General features: G+C 38.9%; 1 protein-coding gene across 6 annotated transcripts in view; it reads left to right on the top strand.

Moving 5' to 3' along the window:
* Window positions 1–437: 437 nt before the first annotated feature.
* LOC139936967 (uncharacterized) overlaps window positions 438–22,528 on the top strand; it is a 63,939-nt gene continuing 41,848 nt past the window's right edge. For 2 of the 6 annotated variants that reach the window (XM_071931843.1, XM_071931844.1), the window contains exons 1-5: window positions 2,285–2,444; window positions 13,853–14,004; window positions 14,557–14,658; window positions 15,092–15,192; window positions 21,068–21,160. In XM_071931843.1, the coding sequence (XP_071787944.1) occupies window positions 2,328–2,444; window positions 13,853–14,004; window positions 14,557–14,658; window positions 15,092–15,192; window positions 21,068–21,160 (565 nt within the window). In that variant the 5' untranslated portion in view covers window positions 2,285–2,327. Of the gene's footprint in view, window positions 843–2,284; window positions 2,445–10,880; window positions 10,901–11,434; window positions 11,473–13,852; window positions 14,005–14,556; window positions 14,659–15,091; window positions 15,193–21,067; window positions 21,161–22,528 lie in introns of those variants that run through there. The other 4 variants (XM_071931845.1, XM_071931841.1, XM_071931847.1 and 1 more) reach the window with 4 other exon arrangements.

The following is a 22,528-nucleotide window of genomic DNA, read 5'->3' as shown; positions in this document are numbered from 1 at the left end:
GCGGCAGTTGGTCAGCGGAGACGAAATTTCTGTCATGAGCCGGCCACCACGCAGCCAAAAGCAAAATATTATTGCCTGTTCAGTTTTAGGCAAGAGGGCGCTATTTCAAATTATGAGGAATGGAAAACCAGAAAATGCATCGATTTGAATCTCTATCTATAATGGTAAAACATGACGTTATTTAGCGAATTAATATTCAAACAGAAAAATAAAATTATTTTCGAAAGTGAATTCGTCATCATCTCGTACCATACTGTGCATACAAACTTGCATGCGACTGTACGAGTGTGTATCTCGTTTTTATAAGCATCATGACCTCATTAAAAAGAGTACGACAAGAACGAGTACCATGCGATATGCTATATCAGTGAATGGGCGAATGGGCGTATGGGCGTGACGTCATCACGTCCATTCATGATTATTCACTGTATGCAAAGGCGCGATTCACGTGTGGGTGTGCCAAGCGATGCCAAAAACATAAACAAGTACAACCACACGGCGCGGCAAGAACACAATGCCAAATACTATCGAGAACTATTGAAGGTTCAAGTCAAATCCTGTGGGATAAAAACGTAAACAAAGTTGGCATAATTCCCAAGTTGTATACTACCGCGAGTGAGTGCATCTACTTTACTAATAGAATATCTTGTTCATCATGATGACCATCATGGGCTGTTAACAATAGTGTATAGTGTTCGATCAATGTAATAAAGCACTCCAAACACTGAACACAAGCAAGTCAAGTCAGGAACTAGGAAGTTGGTCGGCTGACATCGTATGGTAGATTGTTATCAGTCATTCTTCAAACCAAAGCATTCTTCAGACTCAAGACATCAGCACGGGTAATTATAATTATTTGCTCTTTTTTAAGGGCCACCTACCGTTCTATTCATTGCGTATTTTATTGTTTATTGTGTAAATTCTTCCATAGGTTTTAGCAGTAATAAAACCAGCTTGACCAGTAACAATTACTATTATTATCTGATTATAAATGTAAACAAGTTATTTATGTCACAAGGAAATAACCAAAAATGTGGAGGTACTTAATTAAAAGGAAATATTATTATCTCTAGATAGATGATGGATGTTTTGGCCCATCTTTCAGCATTTAGTTGGCCTGAATGGTCACAACTTGAGTTTACATTTACGTTGTTGACGAGTGCTTGATTGTTGCAGATCGAATTGAACCAGCAGCAACGACCCTGCAAGGTTTTGAACGTCTGTGAAAGAACGAGTCACTACTCTTTTATTTATTCCCATTCATAATTGCTTTTTGGTTAAAAGGCGTAATAAAGTAAGGATTTCTGTAAAACTTATCTGTATACAGGTGTCCTGTATACATGTAGATGTACGACGTACATGTGTTGGATTGTTATGACTGAGATGCCTATTTTCGACTGTTTCCGGCTCTGTTCGTGCGCATGCACATATGGTCTTGGTGCAACACGTTGTTGTTTTCCTTACACACACAGCGCGGCCGCATCCCCCTTAACAAGAAACGTCTTGCACCAAGTAGTGCGGAGTATCCGCTCACAACCGGTTATAAACACCGCCACGTGACGCTCCCTCCACCAATAGGAATAGCGAAACTGTTTGAGGAATTTATGAATATGTGATTATAGAGAACTTCTTCTTCCATTCTTCTTCGTATTATAATCAGTGAAGATTTAACCGCACTGCGATAACTGTGTACTGTAGGTAGTTTAGAGAACATACAAAACCAAACATACTTCAAACACAGGTCGCGCACCAGTTCACACAGCCAACATTTTGTAAGGGGAAATTTGTATTACCATGTAATCACACTGGGAAATCGCCAGTGCGATTATGTGGTGTGATACGAGTGTTTGTTCTCTCTAGGCCTCTAGTTCAATGTAAAACATGGTATGACCTGACTATCTATTTTAAGTTATAGCAGGGATCCAGAGTTAGAAACTGAACTTTCACTGAGCAAGGGTACCAGTTAAACCACCAGTCTTAGCGACTGCCTACATTCAATGTTTTTTCGTAGGACAAAGTACTTGAGAAGAGATATCAGTATCACACCAACATCTGGCTCAAAACAATCAAACGAACTTGTGCAAGCCAAACACATTTAACAGTCATCTCCAACAGAACACAACCTTTTACCACAAATATACAAATTTTGTAAACACCACTTGCGGCTTTGTATGGGTTATGTCTCAATAAAGTAAATGCAAATAAGACATGTTTTGATTTGTCCTTCCTCTATGGTTTCACCAGGGTCAGGGAGCCCTGATGAAATCTTCAAGATGCTGTTTTGATCCAGATTTGTAGACTTGCCCAGCCCCTCAACGAGCCAGTTGATGTTGCACCCTATAGGGGCTACCATTACTAACAAAACACTGTCCCCAATCAAGAGTAGGTATAGAGCATGCTGGATATCAACGGAAAATATTACACTGTCTAGTCTTGACCAAGAGGTTAGAGTTTTTTCTTTCATTGTTTATAATGTTTTTTATTTATTTGTTTCCCTATTTTCGCAATTTGGCTACCCATCCAAGCTAGATATTTGCATGTCTCTGTGTGCATGTGCATGCATAGTGTGCATGCATGTGCATGCATAGTGCGTGCATGTACACGCAGTTCATACGTCTGGTTTGAGACGTATTCGCGCCTCCTAAATGGCCTCCATATGCGGACACTTACAAGTGCGGAAGACCTTATCACAGTTCTTGTCGTGCTCTTACACAAATTACGCACACAGCACATCATATAGGCAGGCGTGTGGGTTTTTTGTTGTCTTTTTCTGTGTGAAGATTACAACCACCTTAATAGCAAGACAAGAGGCAGTCATGAACGTTTAATACGTTCTGATCAGCTAGCTATGAATAAGGGATTTTACTTCATAATATTATTAGTTTTGTTTTTTACCCATACACCGATGTACGTAGCACTGTATAGGCCTACTCAGTACTTTCCCGAGTCCTGTGAAAAATTTTAAATAAAGGCATATTACTAGGGTGGGATTCGAACCAATGACCTTACAATTGTAGAACAGTGTCTTACCAACTAGACTACCGGGGTTGCCCGGTAGCTATTCTAATCCTATGTTTTGGCAGTGGGTACTACAACGATATAGTAGATGTTAAATTTGCATTTTGGTTTTTACCTATACACTGATGTGTGCTAGCACTGTATACTCGGTTCTTTCTTGAGTCCTGTGAAAAAAATCACTGGCATATTACTTTGGTGGGTTTCGAACCCACGACCCTTGCAACTCTAGAGCAGTGTCTTACCAACTAGACTACCGAGATTTTACTTCACTCAAACCAAACCAGGCCAAAGAAAACTTACTGTAACAAGCAAGGATCTTTACGAACAAACATTTGTAAGGAGGTTAAAAAAACTGGGCGAGGTTGGTAGAAAGAGAGCTCTTGAGGAGGAATAGGAATGAGATGGAGGACAATAGGCAATCCATTACTTACTAAGTTGCAGGATGGCACTTATTCTTGGCTTTGTATCCCTGCTGAGTAAAAAAAGCCTGTGATTTTTGTTCACAAAACTCGAGAAAGAACGGAGAATACGGTACTAACTCACATCTCTAGATGTAAGGTTAAAACCAAGTAAATAATCTTTTTTAATCTAGTGAAGCTTCGTTCATACTTTCTGTCAATACCAATGCACAGGGAATTTTGATATCACATAGGGCTGTTTTCAAAGCGAATGTTTCCCAGGAGTTGAACACAGCTCAACTGTTGCAAATTATTCATTGTGAATTTGTGACGTCAAAATTCGTATCACATTCGCATTTAAGGCAGTATGAACCGGGCTTTTTTTGACGACTACAAGTTGTTCATTTACCAGTTTTCAACCAACAAATCATTCATCCGACCTTTGCAAACTTCACTTGGTAGGGCTTACTTTATTTACTAATACAGTATTGATTGGTTTTAGTCTTATACGGGTCACTAATTATAAAGTTTAAAAATGCAGTATCAATCCTCAAGAGAAAAAGTTGTGAAGAAACCCCACAGATTGGCAAACAAAAAGTTTGAATCCTCAGCAGGTGAAATACATTATAAGCCTGATGTACCATGCACATAAACTATGGTGGAACATCGCTCATGCATCTAGAGAACCTTTCTCTCCACCTGCACTGAATTTGATGTCAGCTTTATGGGTTGGTTGTATAATGTGAATTGTTTTACTCGATCTCTCAAACTTGCACTGTAATATTTTATTTTGGATCTTCCCTTTAATCACTATTCAGCATGAAATTGAAACATGTGTGTTGCAAATTTGTAATAACAGGTCCATTTAATCCAGGATGAAAACAATGCAGACATGATGAGAGGGTCCTTTTTAAAAATTATGTTGAAAGATGCTGCCATGTCGAAAGATGCTGTCAAGAAGAATGTTAAATTAAGACACTTCAGAAATTGGCATGTTCATGTTGTTGAGTTGTCATTGAACATTTTTCTCAATCTTGTATTTTTACATAATACAAATTGTAAAAAAAAATAATTGCAAATTGATTTTGATATAAGACCACATTCAAAATGTGTGCTAGTTAATTTATTTTAAAGGGTGTGTGGGTACATGGTTTCACTTCTTTACCAAAATGTACTGTGTATCGTGAAATGGAGAATTGGTGAAGAGGCTTTCCTCCTACAGTGGAGTGAAACGGGCTAGACAACGATGCTTACGTACATTCTGAATTCATTTATTTCTAAATAGTCCTGTAAAAAGTGTAGACAGTTGCTACAGGGGATACCTGTATAAGACATGGGATGTAACTTCCCCTGCCTAAATGTCATGGATTCTCAGTGGAGTGGCTTATGGGAGTCTAGTCACTGGTTGAGTCATCACACCTAGATGCATATAATGTTAATGCCAATGCCATGGGCCATCATTGGCTACATGTAGTATGGATCAGCACCGTGCCACAATGGGGTCCAGTCTACTCTTATGGTAAACATTGTTAACTGAAAAGGTCCTCTTGCGCATGAACATGTACTGTAGATGTACACACATTGTGTACAGCTTGTACCTTCCATGTATGTCATCAACTTAATTTGAGGATAAGAAAAGAGCAGGTGGATGTTTGGAGACCTTGATGAGTGATGACCCAGTTTCTATTTCCATAAACCACTGGTTTAACATGGAGGGAGGGCAATATCTTTTGTTCAAAAAATAAAATAAAAGTACAACTACTCTGAAATTTTTCAGTTTTTATGAAGTGCTTTGGAAAGTGAGTAAGCATACATTGAAATGCTTTTTTTTGCAAAATCTAACTGGATGTGGACAGGTGCAAATGTTTATTCTAAAGATTTAGCAATGTTGGAGTACAGCCAAAATCTAACTGGTGGTGTATAATTAATGCACATGGACTGTTCCAATCAGTAACCTGATTCTCAAGTTGAAGTTTTGTTGTAGGGAGGTTCAGCTGATATTATTTTTGCATGTCTAATGAGCATCAATTTACTAACTTGCTGTTTATGTATGTTTATTTTTCTGTTTATTGGGAACAAACGCTTTGAATGCCAAATTTGGTCTTGAATACTTTCTTTGAATCAAAGTTTGCTCCGAGTGTAAAGATTCATGAAAAGGAAGAAAGTAATTATTAGTTTTTTAAAATCCTGTATAAATGAAGGGGGAACTCAGGTGTGATACAGAGCCCATGGTTGCAACTGCCGCAATTTTTTATATTTTTATTTCCAGGCAAACAGCACATACAAAGAATAGGCAATAAAAATAAGACTACACAGAGAACAAGGCTTTGGATAACAAAAAAGGGAAAATAATCACTATACCTTGGTGCCCTTGAAATGTTCCAATACAAATTACAATGACCGAAGTTATAGAGATGCACATTACCAAGGAGAAAATGCCTTGTGTCATTGCCCTTTCATTTCAGGCAGGAGCATTTGCTCATTTCAAACATATATTACTTTAAATTTTGCAAGGTTTGCAATACATGATAAACAGAAAAATATCAGTTTAGGCCAGGTATTAAACATTACAAATTTTAGGTTATTTTATACAGGAAACCTTCAAGCCTACATTGTAAGCAGTTTTAAACTGAGATGTTTGAACATAAGTTTGCTTCTTATTATATTACATCCAACAGACATAGTTTTATCATGGAGGAAGGGTTACATATTGCATCTCGAGACAGTTATATAGATTTCTTTGTCCACGCAGTGAATAAAATATGGATTAGCTTTTATGGGTTCATTAAAAATTGTTCATTAATACAATGTGGCAGGCAAATATGAGAATTCACAATAAGTCAGTCATAACTGCCTACACTGTCATGCACTAGAGATCAAGTTCACTGTTATATCATTCATAAGTAGCTGCTATGCCTCATTAGTTATTATTTTCTGTATGATCAGATCTTATACGGGTTGTTTATATCAGGCAATCCTTAATTATCAGGTGATATGTGATTGACCCGCTTTTTGAAACAATTATTTTGTTATGTTTGGTTTTGATGTGTCTATGTGAAAGCATTGTAATTACCAGCAATTGTAATGACAAATTTAATTTAAAATATTTTATTCAACTATAATAGCACATAAATAATTAGTCTGTAATACCAAAAGCCCATGCCAAGGGAGTGTTTTAAGCTTGAAGTTGATTTGGCTCAAGTTTGAAACAATAATTTTTTGCTGTAAAACCCCAACTATCTAAGGCTTGACACCAGAACAATTATTTTTGCAAGACATTGTCTGATGCGACTGATACATTCACAAAAATTACTTTATTAAGACGATATACTTGTAATGCCTCAAAGAAAGATATTAGGGAGCTATATCTCAAGACTAGACCAATAAAAACTGTCTGTAGGCCTGCTGGTAAACAGGGCCAGTGTGTTTTAGGGATTGTCAATTAGTATTCTCCGTACTGAATCTTGAACTTTGTAGTTTATGAAAAAAAGCTAGTACTCATGGATAGAAGTAATTCTCATTTACCAGGAAGGAAGGAAGCTTAGCGTGGGTTGTATAACTGCCTGAATGGGCTGATATTTATGATATAGGTCATGCATGTATTAAGCATGCAGCTATATTTATAGCTCCATGGTATAAGTCAAGAGTATTCCTAGACAAGGCTATTTTATTTTCCCTTTAAGTGCAAAGAATTTTCTCAGTCTACTAAGTTACTGCACTTGTTTATTAGCAGTTCTGCAAACCATTTAACTTGTCATTTGATTAAAGCCATTATACACTTTCGGTAAACAGTATTGTCCAAGTCCCACACTTCGTGTATCACAACTTATATATAAAATAACAATCCTGTGAAAATTTAGGCTCAATCGGACATCGGAGTCGGGAGAAAATAACGGGAAAACCCACTCCTGTTTTTCGCGCGTTTCGCCGTGTCATGACATGTGTTTATAACAAATCCGTAATTCTCGTTAACGAGAATTTATATTGTTTTACCGTTTTCTCAAAAAGTAAAGCATTTCATGGACTAATATTTCAAGAGAAGTCTTTCACCATTACCTTCTGTAAACCCTGTAAATTATTTGTAAATCTGTGAACTTTTTTTTTTTTCTGTACCGAAAGGGTCCAATGGCTTTAATTAGTTTAATTTAAAAAAAACCATTTAGTTTTAGAACAGAAATTACAATCAATTGGGATCAAGAATATTGGAACGATCTGTGAAATTTAGTTTCAGTCAGGATTAAGCAATTTCTCTGTCTAAATCAACTTATTTCAGGCTTGTGTTTTAAGCAGCCTGCTGGGTTTTGGGATTAGCAGAAAGGCCTGGAACAAATGAAATATCATTATCCATGCAGTCTGTTCATTATTTGATCAAATTTCTCAGTCTATTTTATCCAAACCTCCAAAGGGTTTGACCATATGTTTCTAATATTTGAGTTTATACTCTATTAATTATTCCAAGTCAATGGGGTGGGAGGTGGGTACTAAGCCCTTGTGGTATGGTGAAGCAGTATTTACCTTCAGCCATACCTTTAGAGATTGTATAGTTCCATTTTACATTCACCAAGTTAGCCAATAAGCATAGAACAAGAAAACCTTGGCCCGGGCTCGAAGCAAGTTATGCTAATTTGGTCGAGACATGAAATCGTCTTCTCCACACAGGTATCTTTAGACCCACAGGTTTTAGTGCTAGATTCAAGAGGAACTGTCAGTTTCCTCAACCGAAAGAATTGACATACTGACAATCATCTACGATGTGTGGATAATTGATCTTGTACAAGATTGTACAAAACCCTGAAATGTTTCCAAAATGAGGAGACAGTTTACCTTTAAAAACAAGGACACGTCTATCTGATAATCTCTGCCTGAAGTAATCAAGGTTTGGATCAGAGCCAATTAAAAGGAACTATTTCATTAAGTGAAAAGTACTTTCCTTGAAAGTTATCAAGCATGATGCAAATTCATTTGAGTTTGGGGAAAGCCTTTTAATAAAATATTGAGATCAATAAATAAATCAGTTAAATATATATTTATCCATTAATAATGGAAAACCTAACAAAACAAAACTCACTTAATATTAATAAGCCTAATATTAATCGTCATAATAATTTAGTAATTATTAATTAGACTCAAAATGCATTTTCCCTAAGGCTAGAATGTGCTACGAATAGTGATGTGGTATGAAGCGCTTGCTCTACCTTTTACGTTTTCAATATTTGTAAACACAAGTCTGAATTTATAAATATTGAAAGCAGGAAACCCCACTGACCTTTAATAGTGATTTATAAGTCTGTACATCTGTAAAGTAAGCAGGCTATCCACCACAAATTACACAAAGGATATCCACATAAATATCCTGACAAACCATAAATACTGGTGGCATGGTAATTAAATTCATTTGGTGGTTTGTTTTGTTATGCTCTATTGAGTTTAAGTGGCTTTCTTATTGGCAAATTATACGCGCTTTTGTGGATTGATCACACAAAATTAGTTGTGTAAAAAGTTTGTGTTGTCAAAATATGGTTTATAGACATCATCATAAATATAGTGTGTTAATATTGTGAGATTTACAAAAAGTGATTTATAAAAATTCTGCTGGAGTTATACAAAAACAATACATTTACAGTTGTCCATTAGTTAGTTTAAACTTGTACTCCCTATAGTCTAGATCTTTTTGCCCAATTTCACTGACACAGATTTGGGCCACGGCTTTGAGTCCCCTTAAATCCCCCAGCAAAGAGGATATTACTTGTTGAAGGATTTGGAAGGTGAAGGGTTATGAAATAATGACCTTTTCTCTTTACAATCACCCTCCTTATTCATACAGTAGGTGTGTCATATGGTTGTATCATAGAGAAATGACCTGGTCTTATGAGACTCCCCACTTCCCCCAAATCTCAAAGAGTTTCACCTCTTTTCCCTTTTCCAGTTGAGCCATAGAGTAAAGACCTGACAACCTGTGGTTTATAGCTGATACTTAAGTCAAATTCTGGGAAAGGTGCAATAAATATTGGTATACTCCCAATATTGAACAGGTCGATTAAGCCTGATTAAACCATAGAGTAAACAAAGATAAACACTCAGCAGGAATGATCTGATGAAGCAAGGTACAAGTTATGATGGTATTTAAAAACATCATTTTTTGAACTACATTTTTATATTGGACTTGACCCCAAATAGTAGCCTTGCTCAAGGCAGTCGAATTATTCACTCCGAAAAAAAGACTGCCGCTGTATAAAACCCACCCGTACTCACTGTGCGTAACATCGCATGACACGATGCCCCCGTACACTATCCGCATTCGGAGGCCGTCTGGCCGACAGCCTTGTTGAAGCCACTGACCTCATTACTATAATAAGCGAATAGTTCACACGGTCAGCTCATTACCATAATGCCCGCGAAAGACGAGACATGTTTACATCACACACCACCACCACGGACGCATGATTGGGTGCAAAGGTCGTGATAAGGGAAGTGCGTGATTGGACGTCAAAATGAATAATTCATTTGCCTCACATCCTGTGTTGTCTGATAGGTCTAACGAAAGATATACATATTCATGGGCTGCATACTAGCATATCCGAGAGCCCCCCCATTTTTTTCCACTTGTGGAAATTTTTCAATTTAACACATTAAACCCGGAAGTTACAGACCTGACAAGGCTGTCGGCCTGACGGCCTCCGCATGCGGTTAGTGGTACGAGTGCGGATGACTTATGTGCACAGTAGTCGTACGATGTGACAGTGTGTATGCGGGTGGGTCATGCGGTGTGATCACACGCACCACGCACAGGGTATACGGGTGGGTTTACAGCGGCGTCTTTTCGGAGCGAATAATGCGACTGCCTTGAGCAAGGCTACCCAAATAGACATTGCCTTCTGGTTCCAAATGAAAAATTCACTAAACTTATTTTGGAGACAATATGAAAGACTTTAGAATATAGTGTACATGGTAATCAATTAGTGTATTAAACCATACAAAAAAACAACAACTCTGTGGTGTAACAATTATTTATTAAGCATGCTTTTGATTTTTGATTTAACACTATATTTTGATTTGTTCTTGTATTTTATGGCAGCAATTAATCAACTCTACATCTCGAAAGAAAGTGTCTAAAAGTTGATGCTCTCTTGACATATCCTTAGTAACAAGGGGTCACCCTAACAGGGGTCAACATTGCTATTAATACCCCCCATACATAGATCCAAACCATATTTGGATATCAGTGTGAGTCAGAGACGGTTATTAAGTGATTCGGCAATTCACCGAGTGAACTTCCAGATTTTAGGGATCAATGGAAAGTTTGAAAAGACTGTATTTTTCATGTCAAACTGAGACCGGCCAAGCAGTGGGGTTTACATGGTGTAGCTGCTATAGGTATTGTGTCTATTGTCAACTTGAATTACACCTTCGCAATCAATTGTGAGCTCTGACACTGACAGCAAAGTCTATGTACTTTCTGTGCTGTACATGGGTAAGGTACATGGGTAAGAGGTGTTGTTGATTCTGCTCTAATACTGGAACCCACATTGCATATTAGGGGAACCCACATGTATGTATTGCTGTCACTTTGGGAATACCATTACCAGTAATCCCTCCTTGAATTCCAGATAGCTACTTCTAGTACTTCCTTTCACTTCAAGTTCAACTTTCATAAGTTTGTCTAATAAATGTTAAGGCTGTTGGGTGTGTTTCACAATATATGTGTGCTTGTTCCTTATTACAAGAAGCCATGTGAAATGTCATGTGTAAACTTTTCAGTTGCATCAAACCAGACATCATACTGGAACCATGGAGGGGGGAATCAGACATCATACTGGAACCATGAAGGGGGGGGGGCTGACGTGTGTGTATTTCTGCCACTTTAGGAATACCACTTCCAGTAATCTCCTTGAATTCCAGATAGCTACTTCTGAACACCCACACTTCTGGTCAAACCTGTTTTGCATGACAATAGTGTTTATTTTGATTCATCTGTGAGGGTTGCAGTCTGATTTAGTACCCCAGTCAGTAAGGTAGTTTAGGGGACTGTGTGGATTGGAATATCAGGAGATCTTTGGTAAGTGTCAAGTAAACTATTGGTAGTACATCTGCAAAGTTGTTGTGTTTAGAGGTTTCAGAGAATATTACTCTTTTGAGTTTGACAACACATCAAAATTTAGTGGAGACTATAGTGCTGACACTGTAAGGGTAACTTTCTGAATGGACAAAACAAATTGAGACTTGCATTTGACATTGATTAAACTAAACTTTTGACATGTGGGTAATGGTCGGCATGTGTACCAATTCAAAATACACTTTTATATTTTAAGTTGAACACCATAAACTACTACTACTTTTTCATTTTAGTTATGAAATAAAATAGGTAAATCCTGCCACCACTTTTTCATTCATTATGAAATAAATTGGTACCTAATTTACTCAAGTGAAATTCATTAAGATACTGATTTATTTCATGACAAATGAAAAAGTGGTGGCAGTATATAACTATTCTATTTCATGACTCAAGTGAAAAAAGTGATGGCACTGGATACAGAACAATTTTTATTCAGATTTACAACTTAAAGCCATTATACATTTTCGGTACAGAAAAAAAACAAAAAACGCAGATTTACAAATAATTTACAGGGTTTACAGAAGGTTATGGTGAAAGACTTCTCTTGAAATATTGTTCCATGATATGCTTTACTTTTTGAGAAAACATTAAAACAATATCAATTCTCGATAGCGAGAATTACAGATTTATTTTAAACACATGTCATGACACGGTGAAACGTGCAGAAACAAGAGTGGGTTTTCCCGTTATTTTCTCCCTACTCCGATGACCGATTGCGCCTAAATTTTCACAGGTTTGTTATTTAATATAAGTTGTGTTACACAAAGCGTGGGACTTGGACAATACTGTTTACCGAAAGTGTATAATGGCTTTAAAATATAAAAGTGATTTACTCAAGTGAAAGTAAAGTAAAAACTCGTAAAAAGGGGTGGCAGGATACGGAAATCTTTCCAATTTTTGTTTCACTGAATCATGGAGGTAGGATTAATCCTACCTCCATGACTGAATGTAGTCTTTGAAAATTCTGTTACTCTACTGGCTGTGCTGTTTGTTCCCCATTGCATTGCTCAGTATTACTTCAGTATTGAAACCTGCAGTCAGGATCAAGTTACTCATTTATCTTTTTGCTGGTTTCCTGTTCATTTCCTTATCAGTTACAGCACCAGTCCCTATCTTATTTTACCGGTTCAGTTTAACAAACTGGTATTTTTGGTATTTTATGAACGTGAGAATGGTGTTATCAGGTCATTCCATAAAATTAATACTACTTTCACTTCAAGTTCAACTTTCATAAGTTTGTGTAACAAGGGGTGTGTTACACATTTTACGCTTAATGTGTTTGTTCCCTAAACAAGAAACCGTGTATTGTTATAATGTGTTACCTTTTTAGTTGGATAACTAGACATTTTAACTTTGGGGGTTGGTGAGAGGGGTAGGAAGATTCAAATCCATGTTGCCATTGGGGGTGGGTAAGAGGCCCGCCCCTCTCCCTCGTAACCACTGACCCCTCTATAATCGTTCATGGCAACCTCACTTAAATAGACATTGAATTTGATATCTACAAAGTACTTATGCAAACATAGTGATAACATTGAATGTGATGAACATGGCATTGTGGTGTTCAACATGGTCTCAATTAATTGTTGTTTCTCTCACCATGAAGTTAAGTACATTTCCATTGGGACTGCAAACTAATCTTAAGGTCACATCTGTCTTGTCAACACAGTGAGTCAATGGGTAGTGGGCTACAACCTTGGGGTTAATAATATAACGATATTCACACAGCAGTGGTAGTGTGTTGAACCATGAACTGTCAAGGCCAAGACAGACCAAGTTGAGACTGACCACAATGGACCATGCTTGGCCAGACCACATGGCCAGCTGACCGTACATGTAGGCCTATACAGTCCATTCCTCAGAAGCCACCGTACATGTAGGCCTATACAGTCCATTCCTCAGAAGCCACCGTACATGTAGGCCTACAGTCCATTCCTCAGAAGAGAAGAATAAATGTGAAACATTCTTCAAATTAGTTAATTATGTTAGTGTACATGAATGTGTCAATATAACTTTTATGTAGAGTTTGTTTATTGAGTGGTAAGATCCTTTGAGACCCGGCGGCGGCCATTGATGACAAATTAAAGTCTCAGCAGTTTGGCAGCATCTATGTATGCACATGGTGGGGAAATCATGACCATTTGAATCCAGAGGAATGTCACAGACCATCTGACTCACCGGATGATGTTCTTATTCAGTAGGGAAAGCCTTGCCACCTTAAGGTTTGGTATTGGTTGGGTGCGTCAGAAACGCACTGAATCTTAAACTGGAGTTCCTTCATTTTGAATAAACCGATATTCTGTTTTGACTTGACATTACTTTGCAGGATTTAAGAGGACTTGAGAAGGAGGTGTTTCTGACCATGGAGTACCATCATGTTGCTGTTTTTTCTTGGCTCCTCTTGATGTATGCAGGAACAGTTAGTGCCACTCTTTCATTGGATCAAGAAGGCACTCATGTTTGTACTAGGACAGAAAGGTATGTTAGTTTATATATTATTGTTCATTTCTTATGGACCTGGCTGGTCTTGTGCGCTGTATTTATTTAAAGGAACATAACAAAGTTGGTATTTGCTAACAAAACAGTTGCTGGCAGTGTAAGCATTTTATGTAATCCACCATATACATAAACTGACAAACCTGCAGAAGTTTGAGATCAATCAGCCATCTGGATCACGAGAGAATAGTAAAAAACCTAATACAGTTGATAGTAGAAAACATTGTGAGAAACAATTCCCTCCGAAGTGTGGTATTTTTTCGAAGAAGAAGTAATTTTCCTTGGATTTGATTTCGATACCTCAGATTTAGAATTTGAGTTCTCGAAATCAAGCATCTGAAAGCACACAACTTCGTGTGACAAGTCAATGACCAACGACTAGTCAACGACCAATTGAGCTCAAATTTTCACAGGTTCATTATTTTATGCATATATGTTTAGATACACCAAGTGAAAAGACTGGTGATCGTTGACAATTACCAATAATGTTCAGTGTCTTTAAACTTTAAACATGTTATTTCTTTTGTTTGACAGTTACCATATAACAGTACAAGGATCTCAACAAGAGCCATTTGAACAAGTATACTACACAAGCTGTACTGACATCTTGAACTGGTTCAAATGTACGAGGAGGAGGTAAATAATTTACGTTTACAAAGACGTAAAACTTTGGCACAAATTAGTTAACTTCTGATGGCTACATGTATTTTAGACTGGTGATGATAACACGACTGGTGACGAAATAAGTATGTAAAAGGTGTAAAGTTGTGTTTTGAGTGATATTTTGAACATGATACAAAAATGAATAATAACAACAACCATATTTCTGTAGCGCCTAACACCTCCAAAAGAAAGTTTCTAAGCACTCAAAGGAACAAAAGAATAATAATGTATTTATGATGAATTGAACAGATTTGAGAAGAGTCTTGAAACTTGCGATTGTGCTGGCTTGTTTGATGTGTAGGGATATACACTTTTAATACTTAGTTTCAAAACATTTACATAACCTTTAGGTTATCTGTATTGACATTAAACAAGTACATAATTCCCCTTAATGTTTATTTGGCAGGTTGTTATATCGGACTAGTTATCGGCAGGAGGTCCGGACACAATTTCGTGATGTTAGAGAATGCTGTAATGGATATGCACAGAGTGGCACAGTTTGCATTCGTAAGTACATACTGCCAATAAGTGCATAAGGATAAGCACTATTGTTCTATCGTTTGCTTGGTTATAAGAACTTTAAATGTGTTAAACACTGCTCGGTTTTCTACATCTACTTTACCTAGGCCCTTATAACCCTCAATCCTTTCCCCATTTGTTTTCCCTTTTTTTTTGGGGGGGGGGGGGGGGCGGGTGGGGGGCGGGGGGGGGGGGGGTGGCATATTACCTCAAGGTTCCAAAATAGCTCTTTTGTTATTCAATATTTTTTTAAACCATAACAATCTCTCACTTGAAACAACATTCCCCTGAGTTGTCTGATAAGGAGATATCACTTCAATTATTGGCACTATTATTTGTTTACTGGACTCTGTTACCCTGTTACCCAACAATTTGATTGGATTTAAAAGTGTTACTCACTTGGAGTAAGGTCATTGGTATGCAGCTTAATGGCAGAACAAATGTAAAGCCATGAATATTACTCAGAGTTTGCCATCCCATCATTATTCCTTCCTTCCTCAGCCAAGATTCCTCGGAGGTCATCAAACAGTGTACTTAGGTGTGATTTGATTTGTCCTGCGGTCCATTATAACGCTATTGTCTCTAAGACTTACTTACAGTTCATTCCAAAGATTCAGTTACTATAAATACTTTCATTTAGACAATGCAGTTCTGACTTGGTATCTATTTTAGTCTGTTCAAATTTAAGAGTTTTGATACCTTTTGTAGATCAAGTTGTTGGCCATGACATAAGTTCCTGCTCACTTTGAGTGAAGATGTATGTACCGGTAATATAATTTACCTGGTGAAGTTTCAGCTTCATAAGTTGTCAAGTTTTTGTGAATCACAGAGCAATATTTTCAGGAGAGTCCAGTAAATTCGTTGTACATGCTAAAATAATTTTAATTTCTCAAAAAATACAGCACATCAGCATGTAATACTTTAAGGTGAACTTTCTATCATCAATATCTTCAAACCGTCTAAATGTTTAATGTAACTCTGTGGACATTTGTGTTTTGTGTCGTACAACATGTACCAAAACCCTTTGATGCTCCAACAGATATCCACCAGAGCATTTTTAATTACAGATGAGATGTTTTGTACCAGGATCAATTAACCATCCTTAAACTTCCCTCCATTTAGTTCTGGTGCTAAGTCACCGGAGTGTGGGTTCGAATCCCGGTCGTGACATTTGTGTCCTTGAGCAAGATACTTTACTATAATTGCTTCTCTTCATCCAGGCGTATAAATGGGTACCTGCGACGGTCGATGTTGATATTGTGAATGAAAAGCCTTTGGAGCGATATAAACTGTTGCCCAGGTTTTATACTCCCAAGGGAGCTGAGAAACAAAAAGGGATGTTATTGGCCCTATGACCAGGGCACTAATGTAAAGCGCATTGATACGGTTATTGTAAAATGCGCTTTATAAGAGTTATTATTATTATTATTTAGAACCAATACAAATAAGTATCATCTTGTTTTTGTTCTGAACTGTTAATCAAAGGTATGATCTCCACCCAGAACTGCATCTTATAATGCTCAGTCCACATCAGGGGACTCACTGACCTGTTAAACCTACAATTGCATATTTCTCTAGCCTTAGGCTTCCACGCTAGAAATTAATACCACAAGAGGGCACCCTCCAACCCCTGCCCCTGCCCACGGCCAACTCGTCCTCTTTTCTCTAGCCTTCAGCGAAGACAGACGTGTTTTTTGTTACGGACGTATCCTTAAGTGATTTTTTGTATTTTCGGAGGAAGTTTTGAGTCTTTCCTTTCGTGATTTTACTGTACTTCTTAACGTTATTGCTGGTAAAGGTCTCAGTATTTTTTTTGGGGTATAAAACAAATGTTTGTACAGTTTACATTTGCCGTTGTTTTGTTCCTTAGAAGGTTACACAAGTTGTGCTTTTTCTTCTTTGTGTATATACCTATTCGTTTTATGTTTTGTTTATTGTATAGTCAATGACTTACTGTACAGAGTACACTCCTTCTGTTTTGGTAATAAAAAATAAATTGCACGAGTTGTGTCAGTTCTTTATTTTTGAGTTGTGAATATATTTCTCGTTTTTTCCCCCCCAGTTAGGCTGGCTGTTGTTTTGTTACTTAGAAGATACACAAGTTGTTCTTTTTCTTCTTTGTGTATATACCTATTCGTTTTATGTTTTGTTTATTGTATAGTCATTGACTTACTGTAAAGAGTACACTCCTTCTGTTTTGGTTATAAAAATTACAATGCACGAGTTGTGTCAGTTCTTTATTTTTGAGTTGTGAATATATTTCTTGTTTTTTTCCCCCCAGATAGGCTGGTTGTTGTTTGTTACTTAGAAGATACACAAGTTGTTCTTTTTCTTCTTTGTGTATATACCTATTCGTTTTATGTTTTGTTTATTGTATGGTCATTGACTTACTGTAAAGAGTACACTCCTTCTGTTTTGGTAATAAAAAATAAATTGCTCGAGTTGTGGTAGTTCTTTATTTTTGAGTTGTGAATATATTTCATGTGACTTGTTCAGTTAGGATGGCGGACTCCAGCAAAAACAAGCGTGGGGTGACGGCCAAAAATGTTGTTCCATGTTCTTCTTGCCGACGTATTAAGCCCCATCCCGAGCAAGATTTTCATGCCTTGTGCCCCCCTTGTAGACCATGTAACCGGCAAGTGTCGTGTTCGGTTTGCAAAAACTGGGGGTCAGCAGATTGGGAGGCCGTAGCAGCATGGGTTCGTTCTCGGTCTCCCTCAGGTGAATCGGCAGGCAGTGTTTCTTCCGGAGCTGTTTCCAGAGCCAAATCAGGGAAGACAACATTGGCAGGAAAATCAATGCTTTCCGGGGTCATGCCTAAAGGGTTTCTGGCCACTGGTAAAGCATCGGGCCATACTACTAAATCTGTGCCTGTGAGGCCTCCGAAATTTAGTATTGTCAGTGGCGCAGTCCAAGCAAGATCACTCAATCGGGGGATATGTCCCAGGCCGTTTTGAGTGATGGATCCGGCTCGGTGCCCCCAACCGTAATCGCCCGTGAAACATAAGCAGGGGAAGAAAAAGGGTACTTCAGGTAGCGACAGGCTATGTTGTCCCCGGTGAGACCGGAACAGACTCCAGTAAGACCGGAACGGTACCCGGAAACACCGGTACCCGCCCAAAGACATTGTTTATGTCACCCCTGCCCCGAGCCACGGATAGCATCGGGGCTGTTAATAAGTCTGATGGTGAGGATTGCCGCCGACCTTAAAAATGCTGTTCCAGCTCATCATCCTTATCTTCCCAATCGCCATGGGGTCATTGACGGCATCATTGTAGGCGTGAAGACCCAATATCGGCCCTGCTATTACAAGGGTTCTGTGAACTGACGGCCAGTATCGCGTCACTAATACCCAAGCCAACAGCGCCGGCTCAACCAGTGGCTCCACCGGAGCCAAGGCAGGTTATGCCGGACCTGAGGACTGGAGACGTAATGTCAATCACCGTCTTGGTTAGTTTTTCCAATCCGGGCAGTCGTGTTTCAGCAACAGTAGCGGTCCCACACACTAAACAATCTTCGGGAAATTAGGAAACTTTTTTCCTGACACAGCAACGGGATCACCAGGAACAACCCCCAAGGCGAGAGGATGATTGATTCAGATGAATCATCCTACATGTACCAATCCACACCGACCAGCGATTGCCCACAGTAATGAAAGATATGGTACGCGTGTTGCATATGCTGTCTAATGAAGAACCAGACCTGGTAGAGGGCGCTAGACAATCGTTTGAGCGCCCTACTGCGCCGTTTGAACCAAAGGAATTTTTGTCGGTTCTTCCAATTGATCGCATGTGTGCCCATCATATGAATGCACTTTCGAAGGTGAAAAAAAATATGTCTGTAGGTGCGCCCAGACACTGCCTGTTCAGAGTACCTCGGGCAGACTTTGATAACGTTTTATTGGTGCGGCCCATGCCCGCTACAGTGTGTGGTAAAATCATTGCGGATTTGGGGGTTGAATGTGTTTGAGGAGTCATTAAAGAAAATTGACCCTGCTTCATGGCCAGGAATTAGGGTAGCATTTTTGTTTACAACTCCTTTCCGAATATTTTGTGTTGTCTTGTGAAGCAGATTCACCTGTATCACCAGAAACAACCAAGAAAGCTTTTTTGCCTTGATGGGCTACGGCTGTGCATGGACCAGTTTATGCGGGTGTCCTTGATGACAATCATAGCCTGGAGGACAAATGTTTTGGATATGATCTTTGTTCCCTTTGATGGATTTAAGGTCCAACCTGGAATCTCTCCCCCGGCTGAGTGATGATTTATTTTGAGGAAAATTCCAGGAAGTCATGCAAGCCGAGGCGAAGCGAATTAAAGCCATGGACAAGATTAACCTCAATCAAGTCAACAGGGCGACTCTTGTCTGGCTAGAGGTAGCAGTGGAGCGACTAAGGGCAAGCCGATCCTCCTGTAAACTGTTGAAACTTTGCCTAAAATCCATCCGGCTCTTCTTTCAAGCCCACTACAACTGTTGGACAAAGTCGGGCTTTTGGGTCGCAGACCCGAGGTAGAGCCGAAGCTTCGCGTGGGGGTTACCGGGCTGGCATTGGCGCCGGTGACACCCCCCTTCCCATGACCCCTGTCCCAGGACCCGTGTGGGGTCGACTCCTTCATTTCGCACAGACCTTGGCCCTCTTGTGCACTGATGGGTGGGTACAAAAACGGTAGCTTCCGGCTACAATACAGAGTTCACAAGTACTCCCCCGTCTGCATATCTACCGATTCTAACCGACCGAACCAAGCGTCATGCTCTTGAAAACACCATCAACTTTTACATCATGCTACCTGGGGATGTTCTCAAAGCAGAAGGGAGGACGGACCGTACAGCCCTCTCAATAGGAACATCAAAGGAAGGCCCTACCCTGGAGTGATAGGGCTTTACCTCTGGATCAAGAAAGAACAATTGTTCTCTGATGAGTTCTGTTAGTTTTCTTTCTGATTCATACCTTTTTGGTATGGGAGAACGCGAAGGGACAAAGTTTTAGGTTTCCCGAGACGCGGTTATTGAAATAGCTCGCTCAGAAACCCACAATCCGTTTTTCGGGGCTAGTCTATGCAAATTGTTGGTTTAACAGGTAAGGGAGTCCCCTGAAGCGGAGTTCCCCAAATCAAGGTGATTTGGGAGTCCGCTAAGGGACGAAACTTACCTGTTAAACCCTCCCTCCCTCCTTCCCCATAGTGGCTCGCCTTACTTAGTTTCTAGAGAAAAGAGGACAAGTTGGTCGTGGGCAGGGGCTATGGTTTGAGGGCGCCCTCTTGAGGTATTAAATTCTAGCGTGGAAGCCTAAGGCTTAGAGAAATATGCAAATTGTTGGTTTTATGGGTAAGTGTCGTCCCTTTGCGGACTCCCAAATCATCTTGATTTGGGGGAGTTTTGTATTGTTCACAAAATACTAAAACCCTGTACTGTTCCAACAGATTCGCCAGAAAATGTTTGCATTTAGATGTTTTGTACCAGGATCAAATAACCATCCTTAAACTTCTCTCCGTTTAGAACTAGTGTCTTCTTGTTTTTGTTCTGAAGTGTTATGACCAAAGGATTGATCTCGACCCAGAGCTGCTTCCTAAATACTCAAACTCTATGCAATCATCTTTTACATTGTATAGTTTGGTACAACACATGTACATACATGTACATGTTCATCAATGCGTTACTCTCAGTAAAAGGTACTTCATGATTTACTGCAAGATAAAATGTTGTTTCTTGGAAAGGAAGCAAAGTAAGTAGGCGATATTGGAAAGGGTTATCAGCCAACTCTTCGTGGGAATTATAGTTAAAAAAACTTGGTTGTGGTTCATCAATAAAGGAGACCATTTCCATTGTTTGACTTACATTATTTGTTATTTATCTAATTTTGCAGCAATCTGTGCTGATGGTTGCGTACATGGTGATTGTACTTCTCCTGGTGTGTGTACATGTAGCACCGGTTATCGAGGAATCTCATGTGAAAGTAGTAAGTTATAAACGTTCAATGTGATTGTGAGAGAGATGCAATGTGACCCCCCATTTGAACCTTGCCAATTGAAGCACTAGCATAAAGTATAAAAACAAGGGTAACCAAACATCTTGCCAAACTTTTGTTCGTTGCATTCATATCACTCAGTGCAGTGGAGTTTCTTTCTGAGCAAGTGAGTCTTATCTGAAATACTGGATAGTATTGCTACATGTAGTAGTGCTAGATTGCTAGATGGAAAAAGATGGGAAGCCAGCTTCCATATACCCTCCCCCAATGCGCCTTTACCTAATGAGAGTAGAGTAATCTCAATTCTAGAGGTATGTCTGCAATTTCATTTCTCTATATGTTCATGTAGTTTCTACATGTAATTTTCAAGAATTTAGTGTAAATCATGTAAGAACCAATAAGACGACCTTTAATCAAGTAGGGGATAAAGTTTTTAAGGAAATACATTTCGGCATGTGAAAATGCTTATTGCTGAGAAATCTGTCATTGAGTAAGATTTCAAAACTTGGTGTACCATTGGTTACCCTGAGTTTTGATGGTGTCATTTAACTAAAACCATCACATGACATACCCCTTATAAAGCCTATATAGCCCTTTTCACGCTGTATCTCTTATCTTCTTGGAACAGTCCTGGGAAGGCTCCGGGACGTTTTTTTCACCCCACAGTTACCCCATTGCACTTTCACACTGTGTTCCTATTCCATGGGGTTCCAATTTGCACGTTTCAAGAATTCCCCCAGGGTTTTAACGACTTACCCCTACTCAATGGAGAAGGGGTGGCTATTCCCTTAGGGTATGCCCATTTGCCGGGGCAGACTAGGGACAGACCAGGGGTAAAGTGATCGTAATGTGAAAAGCCAGTTGTTATTCCCTGGGGCAACCCCCAGGACAATGGTAGTGTGAAAAGGGCTTATTATGTGAAATGACACTGACATAATTCTGGGTAAATGTGGATTTACATGTACTGTACAAAATGGGTGTGGTTGTTACTGTTACAGGTCCGGGGAAACTTGTTGTTCTTCGTCTATCTTAGGCAGTGTAAGTTTCTAATCATCAGATATTGACATGATATGGCAACATATCTTATGTCAATGTTTTATAAATAACAAGGAAATTCAGAATGTTATATCATTGTACACGCAATTTGCCATTTTTTGAATAGGCACTGGGTTTTTTAAATCGTATGATTTCCTGTCTCCTGTCTGATCAGATGACTCATGACTTGAACTATATTCACTGCAATCAAGAAGAAAATCTTTCTTTTTCTGTACCAGACGTAGTTTGCAAATTTTACATAGCAATGCGGAATATGAAGGGGGGAAAAAACACCTCAAAAACCCTATTTAATTGTGCAATTTA

Source organism: Asterias amurensis, chromosome 5, assembly GCF_032118995.1.
Source record: "Asterias amurensis chromosome 5, ASM3211899v1".
Lineage (NCBI taxonomy): Eukaryota > Metazoa > Echinodermata > Asteroidea > Forcipulatida > Asteriidae > Asterias > Asterias amurensis.
The sequence above is the reverse complement of the archived record's forward strand: the minus strand, read 5'-3'. Positions and strand labels throughout refer to the sequence as shown.